Below are 18,871 nucleotides of genomic sequence, written 5' to 3'. Positions count from 1 at the left end.
GTAATATACAACATTTGCTTTTGCTGTAATATTCAGAAATGAATGGATTTGGGGTTTAGTATTTTACAGCAAATATTGTTACAGCAAATATTGTTACACTGACCTGTTGAAAGTTTTGTGTTCATAGATGCTGGAAAAAAACACAAGAAACCTAAATGCTGTTCTTGTACTCTGGTTCCCTGACCCTACCTCACACGAAACGGAGCAACGATGGGCGGCCAACCATCGTAGGAAATTGAAATGCCACTTTTCTTGAAAATGACAGCACACTAGGTGCCATGATTTCACAGGATGCTTGATAATCACTATTCAGTATTAAAACATTTCATACTACTTTGATAGTTTTGTTTTGCAAATGTTGTATATTACCTTTAATTAAACATAAGACGGAGTCATGGGTTTTTGGGTCCTCTATCCGTCCTACATACACGGCCAGGGAATCAAACAATCGTAAGTATTTTTATGCAGGTGTTTACCTTTATAGTTACTATTTTCCAGTTTTTTTAACGGGAACAATAATAAGATGTAGCATATTAGACCGGGAAACGTTGTTCAAAAATTGAACTACATGCATGTCGACGACCGTGATCTGCTGATTTCATATTAATAGGCTCTGCCGTACAAACAGAAAAAGGCATTTGTCAACTCCGTTTCCCCATAGCTCTGTACTGTTAAGCACCTCAGGGATTGCGGACACAAAAGAAATCACCACAGTGGATCCCGCATCCAATTCCAAGTCCAAGGCTTGTTTGTTCAAGCTGAAATCCTGCATTTCCCGTGAGGGTATAGTTGTTGATTTATAGCTTGGAGTGTGCAGGGTACTCGAGTTGGATCAGTCTAAAAGTATTGTGACAACGATGATTACAATCAAACTGACCAACGTACAACCCCGTCCCCAGGGGTTACGCTATATTCAACCTCGTTTCCAACAGCCTCTGGAGGGGAAGCTTCCTGTATCCTGATTTGATACAGTAGTGGATTTATCCCGTGTACTTGTTTTCTTGGTCAACGTTTATTGCGTATTTTAACACAATTTTGTTGTGAGTTATTACATCCACTCAACCTTTTCACTAACAATCATTAATTTGTTCCCCCATTTCGCTTATATTTATATGAAATGTGAAATTAGATTGTAAACTATTCAATTTGGAAAATAATCCAGTGTTTTTGTAACTCATGTTACGACGAATTAATTTTGTTTTACCCCAGACAACGCATACAAAAGCAAACGCTGGTATAAAAGCAAGCGCAAGTGCACAGTTAGCTCTGGCCCGGTTTGGGAATGTTTCACTTCATATGCAAAATAGACGCGCATGCGCATCGACTGAAACAAAGCTAGTCTTCCGAAAACTTTCGGCAAGAGTGCATTTTAGACCACGTCATGGCATTTGGTCAATATTTAGTTAAATATTTTTGGTCAATTTTTTTGGACAGACAGACCGACCGACCGACCGACCGACCACTAAGTGACATGTAGAAGCTAATGCAAGAGCTTAAGAACGGATATGCAAACGATCCAATACCAGGGTGAAGAGGCAGGTAGTGGTGGGAGCGTACTGCTCAACACCAAGGGAACGACGTTGGACCAACATAGTATGCTTTTGGTATTGATCTCTATGGCCTGCATAACAATTCGGTAAAGTCATAAATAGGCAATCTCCCATGCAAAGTTTAAATTGATAGAAAACACACACAAATGTACTCGGTGCGTTTGCTTCTGCAACCGGGCATATTCTCCACAGAAAAACCAATTTTAGAATTTCCATTTTTAAAAGATCAGAAAGAATCGGCTCGACAAAAGAGAAAACTGGAGAAGGCATACATTTAGATTAAAATGGAAAAATGGGAAAGTAAATAAAAAGAAGAAAACATACAGAACTTGTTTTCGAAAACATATTGCACGGAGACGTAGGCAAGACTGGGCGAAAAGGCAATGAATTTTACAATGTAATCATCGAATATGTATTTTTGTTTTACGTTCAAAAGGGGGAAAACATGAAGGTGGCGCTGCAATGAGCTGTTTTCTCATAGAAGTAAAATGTATTTATTTTTAAAGCCCCGAGTGTAATCGTATAAATAGTTCAAGCATTTGACACACTAGCTTGTGCTATTTGAGCAAATATCAGCGCAGCTTTCTAGCCATACATAAACGCACACAATTCAGTAACATTTTAAACATCATGTTTACACTTTAGTAGTTGACGCACCGGTGTATTACTGTTTTTTTAAACTGACAGTAGTCGACAGATCGCTTTGATAATTTGTTGATTTTCATTTCATCACGACAGGAGAGATACTCACCTCGCGCGACACTTGTCGACTTTTTTAATGTTAAAAATATCTGTAAATGTCCTACAGTGGGAAAGACCGTATATAATTTCATATTTGTTTTTAGTCAAACATGAATATCTTAATGGGCTCACATATCTTGCGCACATTTTGACATCAACAGCCTGTAGAAATTTGGCGATCGCAAGATCGAGTAAACAGTATAGTAAAGCCTTTTTCATCACATCATTTCAAAAAGTTGGAGATTTCTGAACAATCGTGCAAAACGTAAGATGATTACAGAACAATACCTCACAAATATTTCGATAAAATCCGTCATTCTGCGTTGCGGAGTGAATGGGTTCCGCACGTCGCCAATAAAATTGTCCCAAAAGACGCCTCTTAAATGTTTATATTACCCTCATATTAGAATAATAATTATTTAAATCGTGATATATCTCGTACAAAAATGTCAGAACAAAAAGAAATTTAAATTGGTCAATTTTACGCATTTATAAAAAGTATGCTTAATCAAGAAAAATGCCTGGATGAATATTTGTTCATATCAATTTTGTTGCAAATCGCGATAAAGTGCATTATAAAAATATTTCAAGAGTTTCATTTTTAAAGGCTTAATGTTACAAGTATAAAACCTCCTGCGACGAGTCTGAGTTGATGGGCTCCAGCATGATTCGCTCCGACCGGGACCTCTTGTATTTCTCTCGCATGTCCTTTGCGGTGGATGCCCGGCCGGCGCCTGCTGAGTAGGCCCGGGGCCGCCCGGTGTGGTTCGCCCATGGGTCACTCTCCCCGCTAAGGTGACCGGTCAAACCTGTCTTGATAAGGTCCACTGCGTCTTTTTTTGTCATGCTTTCGGTTTCACCACTGTCCTTCGAATCTTGCGAGATCGGCGACGAGCCCTTTCCTGTGCCGTCATCAGGGCTCGCATGGTCTTGCGAGGTCTCGTGCATGGGCAGAGTCTCGCATTGCATGGTAGCTCCTTCGGTACTCGCAAGAGGCTCGTCATCCTGCGTGACTTCGTCTTCAGCGACGTCCACCCTCGCCTTGCAAGCGCAGGGTTGATCGTCCTCATCCGTGCAAGGAGCTTCTCGGTCGGGGTTGACCTGCTCGATGACAATCATGTCCATGTCATATTCCACCGAGGCGTCAATAGACGGAAAGGTAGACATTTTGGACACTACGCTGCTGGTGCGAGAGGAGATGTAACCACTGTACTCCGAGTTTGCACCATCTGTCGTGTCCGTATCACTTGACAGATTCTCAAAGGCAAAGCGGCCGGATGACTCCTCCCTCTCAATCGCTTTCTTCAGCCACTCCTCTTCCTGAGTCAGAGGATTGTCCTCAAGATCGATGCTGGTGCTCTTCTCAAAGCTTTTCCTGGAGTATCGCTTGTCCTTTGACTTCTTCTTGTGTTTCTTGCTGGACTTCGGGGTCTTGGTGGGCGTGAAAGAGCTTTGTTCGAAGGTATTGTCCGGAATGAGCTCCTCTGGGAGTTGATCCGTCGGCTTGCCATGCTCTGGAGCGAAACTGGTCTCCTGGACATCTTCTCCGTCCTCTTCCGGAATGTCGTAGAGCTCCCCCGAGCCGTGAAGACTCGACATTTCAGACAACATCCTTTCCCTGACGATATCAAATCGGTTCGATCGCAGGCTGGGACCCTCGCCTAGACCTTTCACCGGTGACAGCTTCACGCTATACGCGGTCTCTTCCTTTTCCTGTGGAACTGAGCTGCGACGTTTCTTCTTTGTCTTTCGAGTGCCTGTCGAGAGGGCAACATCGCAGCTCTTCGACCCAAGAAGACCACCGTTCCTCAGGCGCTTCTCCCTCGCCTCATCTTTCTCTCTCACCTCAACCGATTTCTGCTTTTTGCTAGAGCGCTTCGACCTCTCAGTGGTCTTTTTGGCCCCGTCTCCTTTGCCCCCGTCCGCTTTGGTGACATTCAATCCACCATTTTCTATCTCAACTTTTACCGTGTGCATGGTCTGTCCTGTGTCCTCGCCGTTCGATGGTTTGCCGGTTCGCGCCGCACCACCTTGTCCTGAATCCCTTGGCCTGAAGTTCCGTTCCAGTTTCCGGTGGTGGTTCCTGAGGCTGTCGGCCCTGTCTACGGACAGGAACTGAGGGTTCTCCTTTGGAAGGGCATCTTCGGAGTTTCCCTGAGGGTGGGCGTCCGGGTTGTTCCGTCGGCAAGCCTTCTGGGCCAGCCACAGGGCCCGTCTCTCTTTGGACGACAACGCCTTTTTTATGCTTTCGTCCTGGATGTAGGCCTCGTTGTCGAAGTCAATGGAGTCCTGGCAGAGAATTCCGGCCATCTCCAGACTTCGGATGTCCTGTTCCATAGAGGCCGTGATGCCGTATTCCAAGGCCTGCTCGTCGTCCATGTCAATGGAGAAGGACAAGTCGCCAAAATTGGAGGAGGCCGCTTTGCCCAGTTCGTCATCGGCGTCCGAGAAGTTGTCCAAGGAATCGATGGTCTCTTGCCGTTGAATACCGCCTGCAACAGTCAATCAAATTTGAATCAACCAAAGTTTTTCGAAGAAACACAGAGGAAAATTGAAGTGCTTCACTTTTAATAAATAATAAATTGAACAAAGAAATTTTCTATAGCGGGATTTAAATCTGTGACCTTGGGACACGGAACACCTGTGCCGACTATCCAGCCGCATCCTCTCCGAGTGCCCATCGATTGTTACTTTCCAGGCGTGTAGAATCGCTTGTATTGTGACTTTGGGCGTAATACCAAAAATATTAATGTACTGTAAACTGTGCATATTGTCACACGTATTGTATACATTCCCCTCAAGAACTTGTTACATTCCAAAAAAGCATGTTATACGACAAGGTGTGAGTATATTCGATCAAGTACTATCTAACTATGCTGCATGCCTACCTAGCGCCTGCGCATTAATCGCAAAGTGCAAACGGTCTCTATTCAAATTTACGTCATCCCGAAACCTGCCATTTTTGTCGCAGGAACCGTCGTTATTGATTGAACTTGCCCTATGTTCTTTATTCAATCTGTTGGTTTTGCCACTGGTTGCAAAGCTGAAATAATCATCTCCGTCGGTCGATATCGAAACAACCTATCCGTATTGAGCTCGACCCTTAACCCGATTCGGCGCGTGCCAAGTCTTCATTCAGACAGTCTCAAGATACAACATTTATCACATCTGTTTCCATTAAGTCGACCGTATCTTATAAACGTGCCAATTATCGCTGGAGCGGTGACTCTTTGCCTGGAGGCAAAGTCAGAAATGCGTCCGGCCAGAGAACAACAAAATACAAATTAATAAAATATTAACCAACATCTTGCGCTAAAACGGGGCCAGCAATCAACGGCCGACGATGGTGACCAAAGAATGTCAAGGGGACATCGCAGATGAATGACGGTGCACACGCGCGGTAACCTGGCAACCGGCGCACAGCTCGTGTAAGTGTACTTTATCCGATTTCATATTTTAATCGGTTGATTCTGGCTCGGTTACAAAAATTAGCAAGCGACGAGACAATCCACGTTTAATGAGATTGTTCATAACTGTCCAGTAGCGAGGAATTGTGTCTTCGGCAATCGCGTATCACCGGGACAACCATACGTACTCGTAAACAGACAAGTGGTCATCTTGCATTTCAATGACATTTTAGATGGGCTGATCAATTTGGACGATATAGAGATAACGGCTGTGAATTTATTGGGCACAAGTCTGTGGGGGTGAGGTAAAGCGCATGTTCAATCAGCAAATTGTTTCAGGCAATCAAAGGATGAGAGAAATGTATACTGCACAGATTAAGTCGGAGCATGAAAGGTATTGCGAAACGTGGCCCAGTCCGAATTTTCAATTCTTTTTGAAAAAAACCCCTTAAATTGCTTTCCAAAACGATTTCATCCTAGGAAAGCTTCAGTTGTAAGTGAGTTTCGCTCTCGACTGGTTTAGGCCTACTACATAATTGATGCAGTAAAAAGACCCAATTCCCTTTTATCGTATTCCCGACATTAAATGACGCAATTAAATAATCAATCGTCATGCAACTATATAAAACGTCAGCTAAAAAGCTAACAAGTCTAAATTGCTGTAGAGGAAATAAACTCTAAACAAATTTAGTATTCGACACAAATCCCAGCTGCCCAAAATTGATTTTAGTTTTGAAAACCCACAGCCCAAATAAAAGCTGTTGGTGACCTCTAATTTCTTTGAGATTTCACTGGACTGATTTTTGTTGAATAGGCAAACTCGCGGTCAACAGTTACGCCTACGCGTGCGCGCGACAAGCGCACGACATGCGAACGGAATGTACGTGCATTGAGGCCAGAGCGACGTACCAATGATCACTGCTTTACCCACAGTGCTTTGCGACGTCTGCTTTTCCGTGAACAAAATTTTGTGTAAGAGAATTGCGGTCACCAGTGGCCTTCACTGATCTCTATTATACTGACTGGATAGCGCTTCGGGCCGTGAGGGTGAAGTCACTGGACGCCATTTTGACACTCCCTTATATATTCAAAGTCACGAAATAAATCATATATTTGAACAAATATTAACATGAGTAAAACAACACTGTAGGAACAATCAATAAATAAAAACGTGTTCGATGATCCAAAATTGCTTCCTAAACTATCGTCATTCTGTGCTTTTTATATACGGATCCGTACGTTGTCGGGCTTTGAGGGAGTTTCAAAATGGCCGCCGCGTGTGTGCGAGGGCGTCACGGTCTTGTGTACGCGCATTGGTTGATGCGCTATCCAGTCAGTATAATAAAGATCAGTGGTGGCCTTTGATAGGGCCGTGGGTTAGGATACGAGCGAACGGGCGATCGACCATCAAGGAAATGCGAAGTTTATTGTACTGCACAAAAAAGTCTAATCGGGCATGTTTTCAGAAAAGTGGGGTTAGTATTCAAAATCGTGTCTAATGTATTGCTGAGTAGAATATTGGTCTTCCAAATGCTTTTAGTTGGTTTCATTAGAATGTTTTGTTCAAAGTTACAGCAATCACAATACGGGACTTAAAAAAACCCTTGGGCCACTTTTTATTTATCAAGTTTACAGATCGAAGCGGGTAAAATAAGTCACAAGTTACTCCTGAACAAAAGAAATAAATACTTTGTGTGTTTCTTCAACTGCGCTTTCTCACTTTCAAGGAAAGTGGCCCGAGACGATTTTCAACTTGAGTTCGATGAAGCATAGCGTTTGTTTCAATGCATCGATTCGAATGAAATAAACGTTGTTTGATAAATTGGTTATCTGACTTTAAGAGGTAATTTGAAAATATCCCAAACCCACATGCAATATACCTTTATTAATTGTTATTTTTGGTAGGACAGCCTGTATTCAGTTTCTGTAACATTTTCCAAGCAATTTCACTTGAAGGGGAGTGTCTTTAACGATAGACAGTTCAAGCCAGCATGATAAAAAACCTGGACTCCTTTCAAGCCTACTGTCTTACCGACTGTAGTGTCTTGGACACTGCTGTCCGCGCAGCCGCAGGCCTCGCCGAGACACATGCCAAGTTTCACGTAACTCCGCCTATATCTCTGGCAGATGACGCACAGTAGGACCGGATTGATCAGCGTGACACAGAGGGCGCTCCACACAACAGTGGCTGGCATCCATGCCATTTGGGAGTTGTTCTGCAGGGCCATTATGTTAATCACCTGTTATAAAATGAAGGACAGATCAAGACCATCAAGAAGAAAAAGTAAAGTTCCTCAAATATATCTCGTTTCATTATTATTACAATGGAAATCAAATTTGATCTTGACCTAACCAAACTTTTTAAAACTCCAGTCATAATTCACTCAAGCTACCTCTAAAGAATAGGTCTTTATACCAATAATGTGCACAGTAGAAAACAAGAACTACAACAGCAGCAGCAGAGCAGCAGCAGCAGAGCAGCAGCAGGGCAGCACAGCAGCAGCAGCAGAGCAGCAGAGCAGCAGCAGCAGAGCAGCAGCAGCAGAGCAGCAGCAGCAGAGCAGCAGCAGCAGAGCAGCAGCAGCAGAGCAGCAGCAGAGCATGCAGCAGCAGCAGAGCAGCAGAGCAGCAGAGCAGCAGGGCAGCAGAGCAGCAGGGCAGCAGAGCAGCAGAGCAGCAGCTGAGCAGCAGAGCAGCAGAGCAGCAGCAGTGCAGCAGCAGCAGCAGCACGGCAACAGAGTAGCAGAGCAGCAGAGCAGCAGAGCAGCAGAGCAGCAGCAGCAGCAGCAGCAGCAACAACAACAAAAGCAACGAACACCAACAGGAGAAAATACTAGAGATATTACTTCAGGGGATCCGATTACATTTTCAAACCATTTCATGGTTAATTGATCATCGGAAGTGGCGATGATTGACGCGGCCAATGTATAATCACTCTCGTGTAATTATTGGGCATGGCGTTTTAGGAAGCCATTAACTCTTAAAGAGCAGCACATTACGGCATTCAGTGATGTTCCGACATTTACTGAGGTTTTCGTCCTCAGCCAGTTTGTTAAACGTGCACTGTTGTTAAGAAACAAGAAAGCAGGTATTGAATCCTAAACCCAACAGGATCATTGGCATATTGGGCCGAAAATTCACCTAGCAAATTATTATCAAAAATCTAATTTTGGTTTATTTTTGGTACTTAACACCTAGTGAACTTATTCCGTCTGGCTTGCTGTCATTTAGAAGAGATCAAGAAATGTAGGTGATTTCCAACGATCAGTCCATTTGTTGGAAATAAAGAGTTATGCTGACAAAATCGTGTTTCGTGATCAAAAGGTTGTGCATGGTTTTCACTGTTTTCTCGAAAAGAGTAATACCGACTGAACTGAAAATTGAACAGGTAATAGGTTTTTGTCAGTCGTCTTTAGATTTTGAGTGGTGTTGTTTTGGAGACAAACAAAATGCATGAAAAGCACATGATCCCATTTATCTTTAATGGTGAAGCAATTTACCATTTTTTATTATCAATCCATGATATTTACGAAACTCATTTTCAAAGTTCGCATCCAAATTCGTTGTAAAATTAGCGGGGCTGATTCCCCTGTTCAAGTACGGCTTTTAGCGTAAAGTCAGTAAATAATCACGTGGAATGCCTGGGTTACCATTTGCACACACATTCATGCAACTGAGCTTGTTCTGCTTTCTTAGGCTTTGTTTCCATTTAACTTGAACGCTTACCAACACCAACGCATACAATTAAACACGTACGTGGCATCAGGTGCAGTGCTGGGTGTCACATTATCAAAAAGCTAATTAGAAAATAGCCCGAGCTGGCGACGTTAACTCAATGATGCATGATGTTGATTCATATAAAAAAATCGAATGAAAACCTATCTCTGTTTACCTCACAATCGAAAGAAAGTATGAATGGCATTGCAGACAATATTGCCTTCTACTCGTCGGAAAGATGACCTTTTTAAGTGACAGTGTTCACAATGATCCGATTCGCTGGTATCCACCACCATTTCAAAACGCGTTGTTGACCTTCTATTTGACCCGAAGTCAACACAGTTCCCCTCGCGTATGGGATACACGTGCACTGGATCATGGCAGTTAGCTACCCACAATGCTTTGCAGCGATTGTGTTTCCTTTAGAAACTTTTCTGAGAGTGGCGGTCACCAACAACCTCGTCTCCAGTGCTTACTTTATTTCCAACCTCGTTTCCAATAGTAAGCCCTGGATAGGACACTTTCTTCCTGTATCCTGATTCGATACCACAATTTCGCTAGTAACGGATTTATATCGTGTAGTTGGTGGTGTTATTTACAACGTGCATTGCGTTTTTTTCACGTTAATTGTAATTACGTCCACGCCTTCTCAAAAATACTCCTTTCCTTTCCAGTTTCCTCGTATTGATATGAAATGTGATACTGCATACTGGCGGGCCAGATTGTAACATTTTAACTTCCTCCCCCCACGAATTGATGCTATTTTTACCCCAGACACCGCATACGAAAACAATCACTAATGTAACGTACAGGCAGGCATCAGACTATTCCTCATTTGCATACGTGTTCAAAAATCTTGCGCATGCAAATGATCAAATGCCAGGGTGAGAGAGCAGGTAGTGGTGGGCGCGTACTGCTCGACATTGGGGACGAGGTTGGGTCAGCAATGCCCTTGAATATGATGTGGTGAGCACGACCGAGCAAGTCTGAACAAATCTCCAAATGTATCACACAAAAAAGACCTTTGAGCTGAGGTCAAATGATTTACATATTTACATGCGCATGCATTACAGCGCATCGCGAGGTTATGCGCATTGGAGAATTCGGCCAATCGGACAACGGGAAAGACAGAATAATCAGGCACATAGCAATAGACGAAGTTTGGGAATATGTGCTTACTCAGAAAATGAGATTATGTCTAGTCCTCTTAAACCCATTAATAAGCTCTAGTTTGGTTTTGGTGGTGGTCATTCTTTTCTTTTGGAGGGGGCCATTTTTAGAGGGAAAATTCAACCAGCAGTGCCGGAACGGATAACCATGCATAGAAAACAACAGAAAGTGAACAATTATTGTAAATCAAGCTATAGTTTACTGTGTGTTTTGTAGAGTTTGATCATTGAGTAACATCGTAAACGTAGTAGAGTTTGATCATTGAGTAACATCGTAAACGATGACGGACGAACATATCAACACTAACGATGCGCCATTTTCGAAGAAGGCAAAACCACTTGTGTTTGTGTTCAATCGTTTGCCTATTTATTTTTTATTATTCAATCGGATTGGTGGGACACGTATCTACCGATATTGGTTATTTTAACCAATCTGTTTTTATCTGATAATACATGCATACTGCTCGCATGACGCGAGCAATACAACGAGTGCGCCTTCTATACTAAAGAGACCATAGTAACAACACACTCATGACCTAACGTCACAAGTTGGTTATTTTCCCATTGAGAATATAACCTCAGTGACTTGGCATTATAATGCTACTGCTATGTATGCCCTCTCGCTGTCTGTCTGACGATTCAAGGTCATTCGACCCTGAGATCGAGTTCGTTACTTCTGTCGGCACTGCTAATATGCATACACCTGTATGGAACTGTAAGCACATATGCTAAGACTGTTGAATTATTTAACCCACGCTAATGGACATTGTGGGAAATACTGGTAGCGACTTATGAATAATAAAACATATCAGCAGAACACCATCCGCTAACTATAGTCTCCTCTTTTTTTATTTTTTATTTCAATGCAATTTGCACCTTTTTTTATCCAAAAATTTATAATTAGAAAGAAAATTACTCGTGCGGAAAACGTAGTCACTCACAATGACAGTAATTATTCAGCGACGGTGATTGCGAAGAGGCCACGTTGATAATAAACCGCACGCATTTCGCTGGTCATGACCTTTCATGTCCGCTTTACAAATGGCATGGGCATATGAAAGTATCTCTATCGAATAAACATGGCCCCGTGATCAAAACTTCTTACTATTGTCAGTCTTGTCCTGTTCGTCAACCTTAGTCTCTTGTATTATTTATGAGCCTCAAAGATTATATTGTACCTAATAAAATGGAGAAGTTATAGTAATGGCGCCAATACTTAATCATTCAAAACCAGTCGAACAAGGAACGATTGTGGGGAGTTGAGATCCTGCAAAGTCCTTGATCTCATTGGTGCACTTCGAGGGAGCGTGTAAACATTGAATACATATAGCTTCTAAATATAATTACCGGTACTTCTTATGGCTCGTGAGACACAGGGAAAACCACTTAGATTACATCAGAACATTACAATATAGACTCAGACTCTTCGTCAATCTCACTGAGGAGTTTTTAGAGTGTAGGCCCTATGTAGGATGACGAATTCCTCGCGAAGTCAACATGGTTATTCAGTTTAGGGAAATGGCGCCAATCTACGATCTGTTAATACGTTATGTCTGACTTGGTTGTAAATGTGCAACATGAACATGTACTATTCGACCGTCCAGTTTCTCTCTGCATCGATCATTCACGGTCTCACCAAATTCAATTGTCTTGACACGCAATTCAATTCAAGTTAGTCATTAAAACAAGTAAGTGACAGTAGCATGGCCGGGTACGGTTTTACCATTATAAGGGCTTTTGCAATGTCTGATATCGAATATATAAATAAATATTTCTATCCTACACACATTTCTGCATTATTATATGACAGATATCTTATAAACCAACACAACTATTTAAGGGAATAGTTTTTAAGCAAGGCAAAGCAACAGTACCTTTTTTGTATTGTATTATATCACCAGCATAATATAGCTGAAGAAATAGGTACACAAAATGCACATCCACAAAGATGGACGCTAATCATACTTTAAAAATTTAACTTAAATTATTAATTATTTATTTAAATTAGCAATGAAACCTATAGGCACTGTAGCTCGCAAGCCTGAAGAAACCTGTAGAGAGAAAACAATGAGGAAAAATTAAAGTTTTAGTGGTGGGAGGTTTTCCCAGAAGTATATTCTGGAAAAAAACCCACGGAATCGGACAGGGACTAAAAATCGAATCCACATATTGGCCCAGGCGGGATTCGAACCCGGGTCACAGCCGTGGAAGGTGAGGAAAGTACCTGTACACCAACCCGACTCCCATAATACAATGTTAATTCACTATATTATTATTTTTTTTCTCCTTCAGAAGGTTTCTCGGACTAAATTACCTACGTTCTTCAACGTCGATGGAACTGATTGACGAACAAAATTCGAGTTTTTTTTAACTTACTTTATTATTATTAGTTTTTTCCTCAGAATTTTTCTCAGACACAATAAAATACGTTTCTCGACCTCGATGGAATGTGATTTGCGTTTTGATATAAAATTGATCAATGAGCAAAAGACAGTCCTTCTCAGCTCGAGTACTTTGTTTGGAGAGCCCCTCGACAGAAACTTGTTTCTTGTGGGTAATCCTGCGGGAGCTTTTTGGGGGTTGTTTTCTGTTATGTTTACTACTCAGTGCTATTTGTACATGTAATTGTTTTGTCTATGATTCACTGTTTGTAATATCCCGGAAAATGAAATAAATAAATAAATAAAAAAATACACATTATTAGAATGATTATAATTGACAAACGAATGTTTTACATGTATTTCGAGGTCTAAGACTGTGTATAGACTATGCTCGTGTACAAAACACCTCTGGAACTCACTCGAACAGTGCTGTTTAGTAATGCGTTAATAATGCAGTTTGCCCGGGGCCAATAGAAACCCATAAATAATCAACACGACACGGAAACAGATAAATACGTGGGTGAGATGAAAAGACACGCCTTGGGCTACGTCCTTTCTTGTAGCCTTCGAGATTTACTGTCTTGTTTCGGATTTAATTTCCCTGATATTTCCTCTGCACTGCATGCATTTGTTTCAGCAGTGCGGACGGAGCCATCACGGCGACGCAAAACCGATGTTGAGTTTTGGCGCACTTTCGGCCGTATCACGTTGGCGTGGTTCTATTTTTTTTTAAACATTGGCTGCATTGTTTTGAAAACGCGTAATTGGATGTCCATGTATAAGTTTGGAGGCAAAACAAACCACAATACTTCTGTGCTACTTAGGTATCACTTATCGTAATACAACTACATGTAATATGCGTTTACGGCTAGCTACTCTGTATTTCTGTGTCATTATTTCTATAAAGGATGAGGTTAATTTTCAATCCACTGAATATTCACCAGTTGCTGCCTACTTTAAGTGGCATGTTATAACTTGCTATACAAGTTTTTGCAACAAAAGATAATTAGTAAGTTATAATGGATTAGTATTTTTAATTCTTAACATTTCATTTGATGGTGCAGTTTCATTGAGGGTGCATCTGAAAGGGTGGTCTACCGACTAGCATCCTTGTGATCATGGTTGACTTGGTACCACTATTTAAAACAAATGCCAAATACCTTAATTTGCCAAGTTCATCTGATTGAGTTGTTAAATGAATAGCCAATCACGCCTTTGAATCAGGCAAAAGATAATTTTGTTCTTTCGTTTCGAAATCAGTGTTACTTAATCGACTTGAACCATGGGGGTGCAAGTAACGCATACAAGTGTGTCCCAGAAAAAAACACCGGGCACGGACAAATCAATGGCAATATCTAAAAAAAAATATTCACGTCAGAGTAAATTTTGTTTTTGTTATTTTATGCTGTTGATGTTGTTTATTGTCTGTAAAGCAATAAACTTGGTTTATATAACACTTTTAACTATGACTAGAAACGTAAGAGCTCTTAAAAATCGAAATTTACATAATTTCACGTCAACAATCGAACTCTCGTCTCGCAGAATGTCGCGGCTTTTTAATTTGTTTTTTTGAAATATTATATTTATTAAGGGGCAATATTTAGTTTTACCAGAACCACATTGTATTAACGAGCATTAGAAATTTTTTTTTTTATGAAATATAGAAAGTCTCTTCTTGTTTGTGTTTGCATGTGAAATGTGTTCGTGTGTGATACAGGTTCGTGGTCTCCCTCTCTCTCCAGTAATTTACCAGCACGAGCTAATACCACAACAAAGTGTTCATTTCGATTTTACGGAGCGCTTACGTTTCAAGTCATGTCTTTAAACGTTTGCAATCAATTCAGTTCATTTTCTACAGGCAATAAACAACACCAACAGCATGAAACACAATTTAGTCTGACATGAATATTTGTTTAGATATGGCCGCTAATTTGTCCGGGCCCGCTTTTTCTGGGAGACACTGTAGACATGAAGCTGATATGAAGCATCTTAATACAGATGCAACATTTAATTCAATTTGGGATTACCGTTTTTGTGTGGTCATTGCTTGTTGGAAAACATGGGCGTAGATTCCCAGGGGGACGGGGAAGATAATGATCCCCTCCATTTTTTGACCGAGGGGATGGGCCACTGGATAAACCAAACAATTGACTATTTTGAGGTTATAGCTCGTAACTGTTCAACGGTCCAAATTTATCAGGCCCCTCAGTAGTTTGAAAAATGGAGAACAAACAGAACCAAAGCTTTGAATGCGCGCAAATTTACATGTACATTTTGTATCACGAACAGCGCCCCCTAGTGTCACCTGGTATCCCCCTTCTTTTCGAATGTCCACGGCCTGGTAATCCCCCCATTCGCTATCACGGATTGACTGGATGAAAATACGGTCGCTGGGAGGGATAAATTGAACTCCGCATATGCATTTGAACTTGAATGACTGAGGCACAGCCTCCTGCAAAAAACAAACAAACAAACAAACGAGAATTCGGAACATAGGCGTAAACCAGAAGAAACCAGAAAATGCTTAGAGGCTGGCTTAAAATAGTTAATGACGATTCGAAATAGAGATCATCATTGCAGGAATTTTACTAAAACCTTATCGCTGGATTGGAGGATTATGCCGACGGACTGGTGTTGGTGTAGTCTGTGGAATAATTTGAACTTGTGGTTGAATAACCCTTTCGTGATTAATAGGCCCAAACGTGGAAATTGTTTTTTTTTTTTAATGCGGAGCAAGCACTTCAATCAAATGCATCTAACTTCAAACTGTTAAAAGCAATGATCATTGATATTTAAATAAATGGACATGGGGAACTCGACGTATAAAAGCCATCTCGTGAATACGCGCCCTATCTTGATCCTACAAACGCTTTTTTGTTTAGAACGGGCTAACTTTGCTGATGAGGTAATTTTAGATGGTTATATAAAGTATGATTGCTTTGACCTTTGTTATTCAGGTGTAATTTCTTTGACCGTGGTGGGAAGGGTTCCAGCTGGGTTGCCCAAACGACTTGGAAATCGTCCAAAAATAGCAATCGATCTAACTGAATTCTAGAAGGTCACAAAGTGGTGGCAAGGGCGGCATAATACGTTAAAGCCGAAGTTGAAAAATCGACCAAAACAGTAGACCTACTGATAGAAATAAGAAACATTTTGAACACAATGTCATGCGAGGAAATACAGAAAGACAGGAACAAATCATTTGTTAAGGGAAGGGTTTCAATCAAGGTTTCAATGGTTATATCAGCCTGAAAATGCTGAGGGGAAAACACAATCATTATTGGAATAGGCCTATACGTAAGACAGTTTACCCATTCCTATTGTTGGAGAGCCCGTCACGTGGCCGGTTTTAAACGGTTTACAAAGGTCCTAAACACTTTTCCAGTGTCACATGAAATTTTGACTCCTTTGAAATCAGTTGCTTTTTACCGTTTCATTGGTTGAACGTTCACAATCCTCACGTAGGCATGTACAACATTTCTACGGAAGGGGAGGGGAAAGGCAACCGAATCGACCATGTGCCCTGTGACGTCATGCAGGGAACCGCCGGGCAACCCAAACATTTAAGCATCTTCTGCATGTTACAATTTGAAGATATATTAAACAGTATTATGTCAACACTTTTAACCCATTCATATTTCAAGAGATACACATGCAGTGCAAAGAGAACTGTTTGGTGCATGTTGGCACCGCGTGACCACACCATTCGTAAACAAATGTCACATCGTCTATCCGCTCCGTTCACAAGTACCCCCTCACCGGCAAAGAAAGTACAGTTGGGGGTGACCGACCGACGCCATCTTGCCTGACTGCAATTTTGCAGAGAAGCGGGGCCACTGCGTGAACATAGTACAAAGCCCCAGGTGGTGTACGTGCGTCACACATAAGGAACGGTGCGCGTCAACCAGCGAAGGTTGCCCTCTTTGTTGGCATTTTCAATGCTATCAAAAAGAAGGCGGTATTTTAAGGTGGGGCATTACAATGTTTTTCACATTTTTACAATTACTTCAAAACAACCATAATAATGTCAAATTTTGTTGGTATTCTCGATTATTATTTTTGGCAGGCATTCTTCAAAATCAATCTTGATGTGCGGACACGCAGTCGGAATACCGAACCGGCTTTTTAATAAACTACCCTTTGTCCCTTCCTGTGCCCATCCCTGCTCATTACATTTGACCTAGTTATGGACCTGAACTAAAATTGGTTTTCGAAATAAAATTCCAAACTTTGTCGTGCTCTACAGGGGAAAGGCACGGATAGGGGCGAGGTTGAGGGCAGGCTGAAATACCCGTATCTTTATACCACGCCTCTCAAGCACTCACTGACCCGTACCTTTTAATGGTTTGTGCTCTAAAATATTGTTTTTCTGTGTTGTTAAGGGCCGTAAATCATTACGACCCCATTCGCGGCACGGGCGGTCGATGTCGAGACAACGACTCAAGGTCAAGCGGAATTATCTATTGATTTTAGATAGAGGACAATTCAGGTATCCAACATAATGCTTTGACGCCGAGTTCCTGCTGATTTTTGTTCTGCTGATTTGTGTGTCACGGTGGGTTTGTTTTTTGCATTCAGTAGGGGACTTTAAACAATAGAGGACAAAAGGGTCCACAATTCCATAAGGTCCACAATTGATGATCGTGTACAAAACATGGGAGGTCTTCCTAAGTACTTACAAAAGAGGGACAATATGGGACCACGATTGAAGGCGTTTACACACTTATGTGTCCACACTAGGTTACCCCTCTCCGGAAATCAAGTTTAGAGGCAGTTTTGGATTAGGTTTCTCTGTTGCAAATGAAGAGGTACACTCAAGGAAATCCTGATAATACATTGGGTTGAAAGAGTGTCGGACTTGGGAGTAAAATGAGTTTTTCTCCGTTTTTTTTTTTAACTGCGCGAATGAAAAGGAATGTCCACAGTTTGTTAGGCAAATTAGGACCGAGTTATGAAGACTTTCTGCTGTCCCCACCGCATTTTCAATCCCACAAATACCTCGTACAGATGAGTGTATGTCCCCACAACTACGGAACAAGAATCACGTGTGTGTATGACAAGTAATTGTGCCAGCTGCTGGCAACTTAATGAAGAAAACTAAGTTTACAACTAATAACATATATAACTGTACCTTTTTAAAGAGGTTGTGGAATGCTCGAAGACATTTCCGTCATTTTCGGGTATATGTAGCATAAGGTGTGATGAAATAAAAACGACTATTGTTTCTGTCATAAAATGACAGAAACAATAGATTTAAAATAAATCCTTTAAATCCTTCAATGTCCATTCTGATTGTGGAGCGGAAACTAGTCTGCCCTACGGGGGAAAATAACTGGCGGTCAGCAAATAATTTGAAATGTTTACAGTAAAGCAAATGTACTTTTCTGGTGAAAATCGAAAATAGTTGCAAGTTGCATCTTATTCCATATTTCAGCATAATGTATATCGATTTCCGCACGTACTCCACGTAGTCTATACTTTAAGAGTTTGTGGAATGCTCGAAGACATTTCCGTCATTTTTGGGTATATGTAGCTTAAAGTGTGATGAAATAAAAACGACTATTGTTTCTGTCATGAAATGAGTACAAAAGGTTCGTTTGAGAGCTGTTTTTCAAGTCCTGTCATGCCTGTTTCGACCCAAACGTGCGATTTGTGTAAAAGTCGTCGTTGCGGTCAGCAAACAAAACACAGTAAATCGTGACGTAATAAACAGGACTCCCGATGCAGAGTAGCATTAACGAGTCCTGTTTATTACGTCACGATTTACTGTGTTTTTTTTGCTGCCCGCAACGACGACTTTTACAAAAATTGCACGTTCGGGTCGAAACAGGACCTGAAAAATAGCTCTCAAAAGTACCCTTTGTACTCATTTCATGACAGAAACAATATTCGTTTTTATTTCATCA

General features: G+C 41.4%; 1 protein-coding gene across 1 annotated transcript in view; it reads right to left on the bottom strand.

Annotated features, from left to right (window-relative positions):
* Window positions 1-506: 506 nt before the first annotated feature.
* LOC119732606 overlaps window positions 507-18,871 on the bottom strand; it is a 39,257-nt gene continuing 20,892 nt past the window's right edge. Inside the window, exons 3-4 of the mRNA XM_038206182.1 lie at window positions 7,731-7,938; window positions 507-4,783 (exon numbers count right to left, since the gene is read on the bottom strand). Of these exons, the coding sequence (XP_038062110.1) occupies window positions 2,907-4,783; window positions 7,731-7,938 (2,085 nt within the window). The 3' untranslated portion in view covers window positions 507-2,906. The remainder of the gene's footprint in view (window positions 4,784-7,730; window positions 7,939-18,871) is intronic.

The sequence above is a fragment of the Patiria miniata genome, unplaced genomic scaffold (assembly GCF_015706575.1).
Source record: "Patiria miniata isolate m_02_andy unplaced genomic scaffold, ASM1570657v1 HiC_scaffold_24, whole genome shotgun sequence".
NCBI classification, from domain to species: Eukaryota; Metazoa; Echinodermata; class Asteroidea; order Valvatida; family Asterinidae; genus Patiria; species Patiria miniata.
This window is presented reverse-complemented; position numbering and strand designations above follow the sequence as displayed.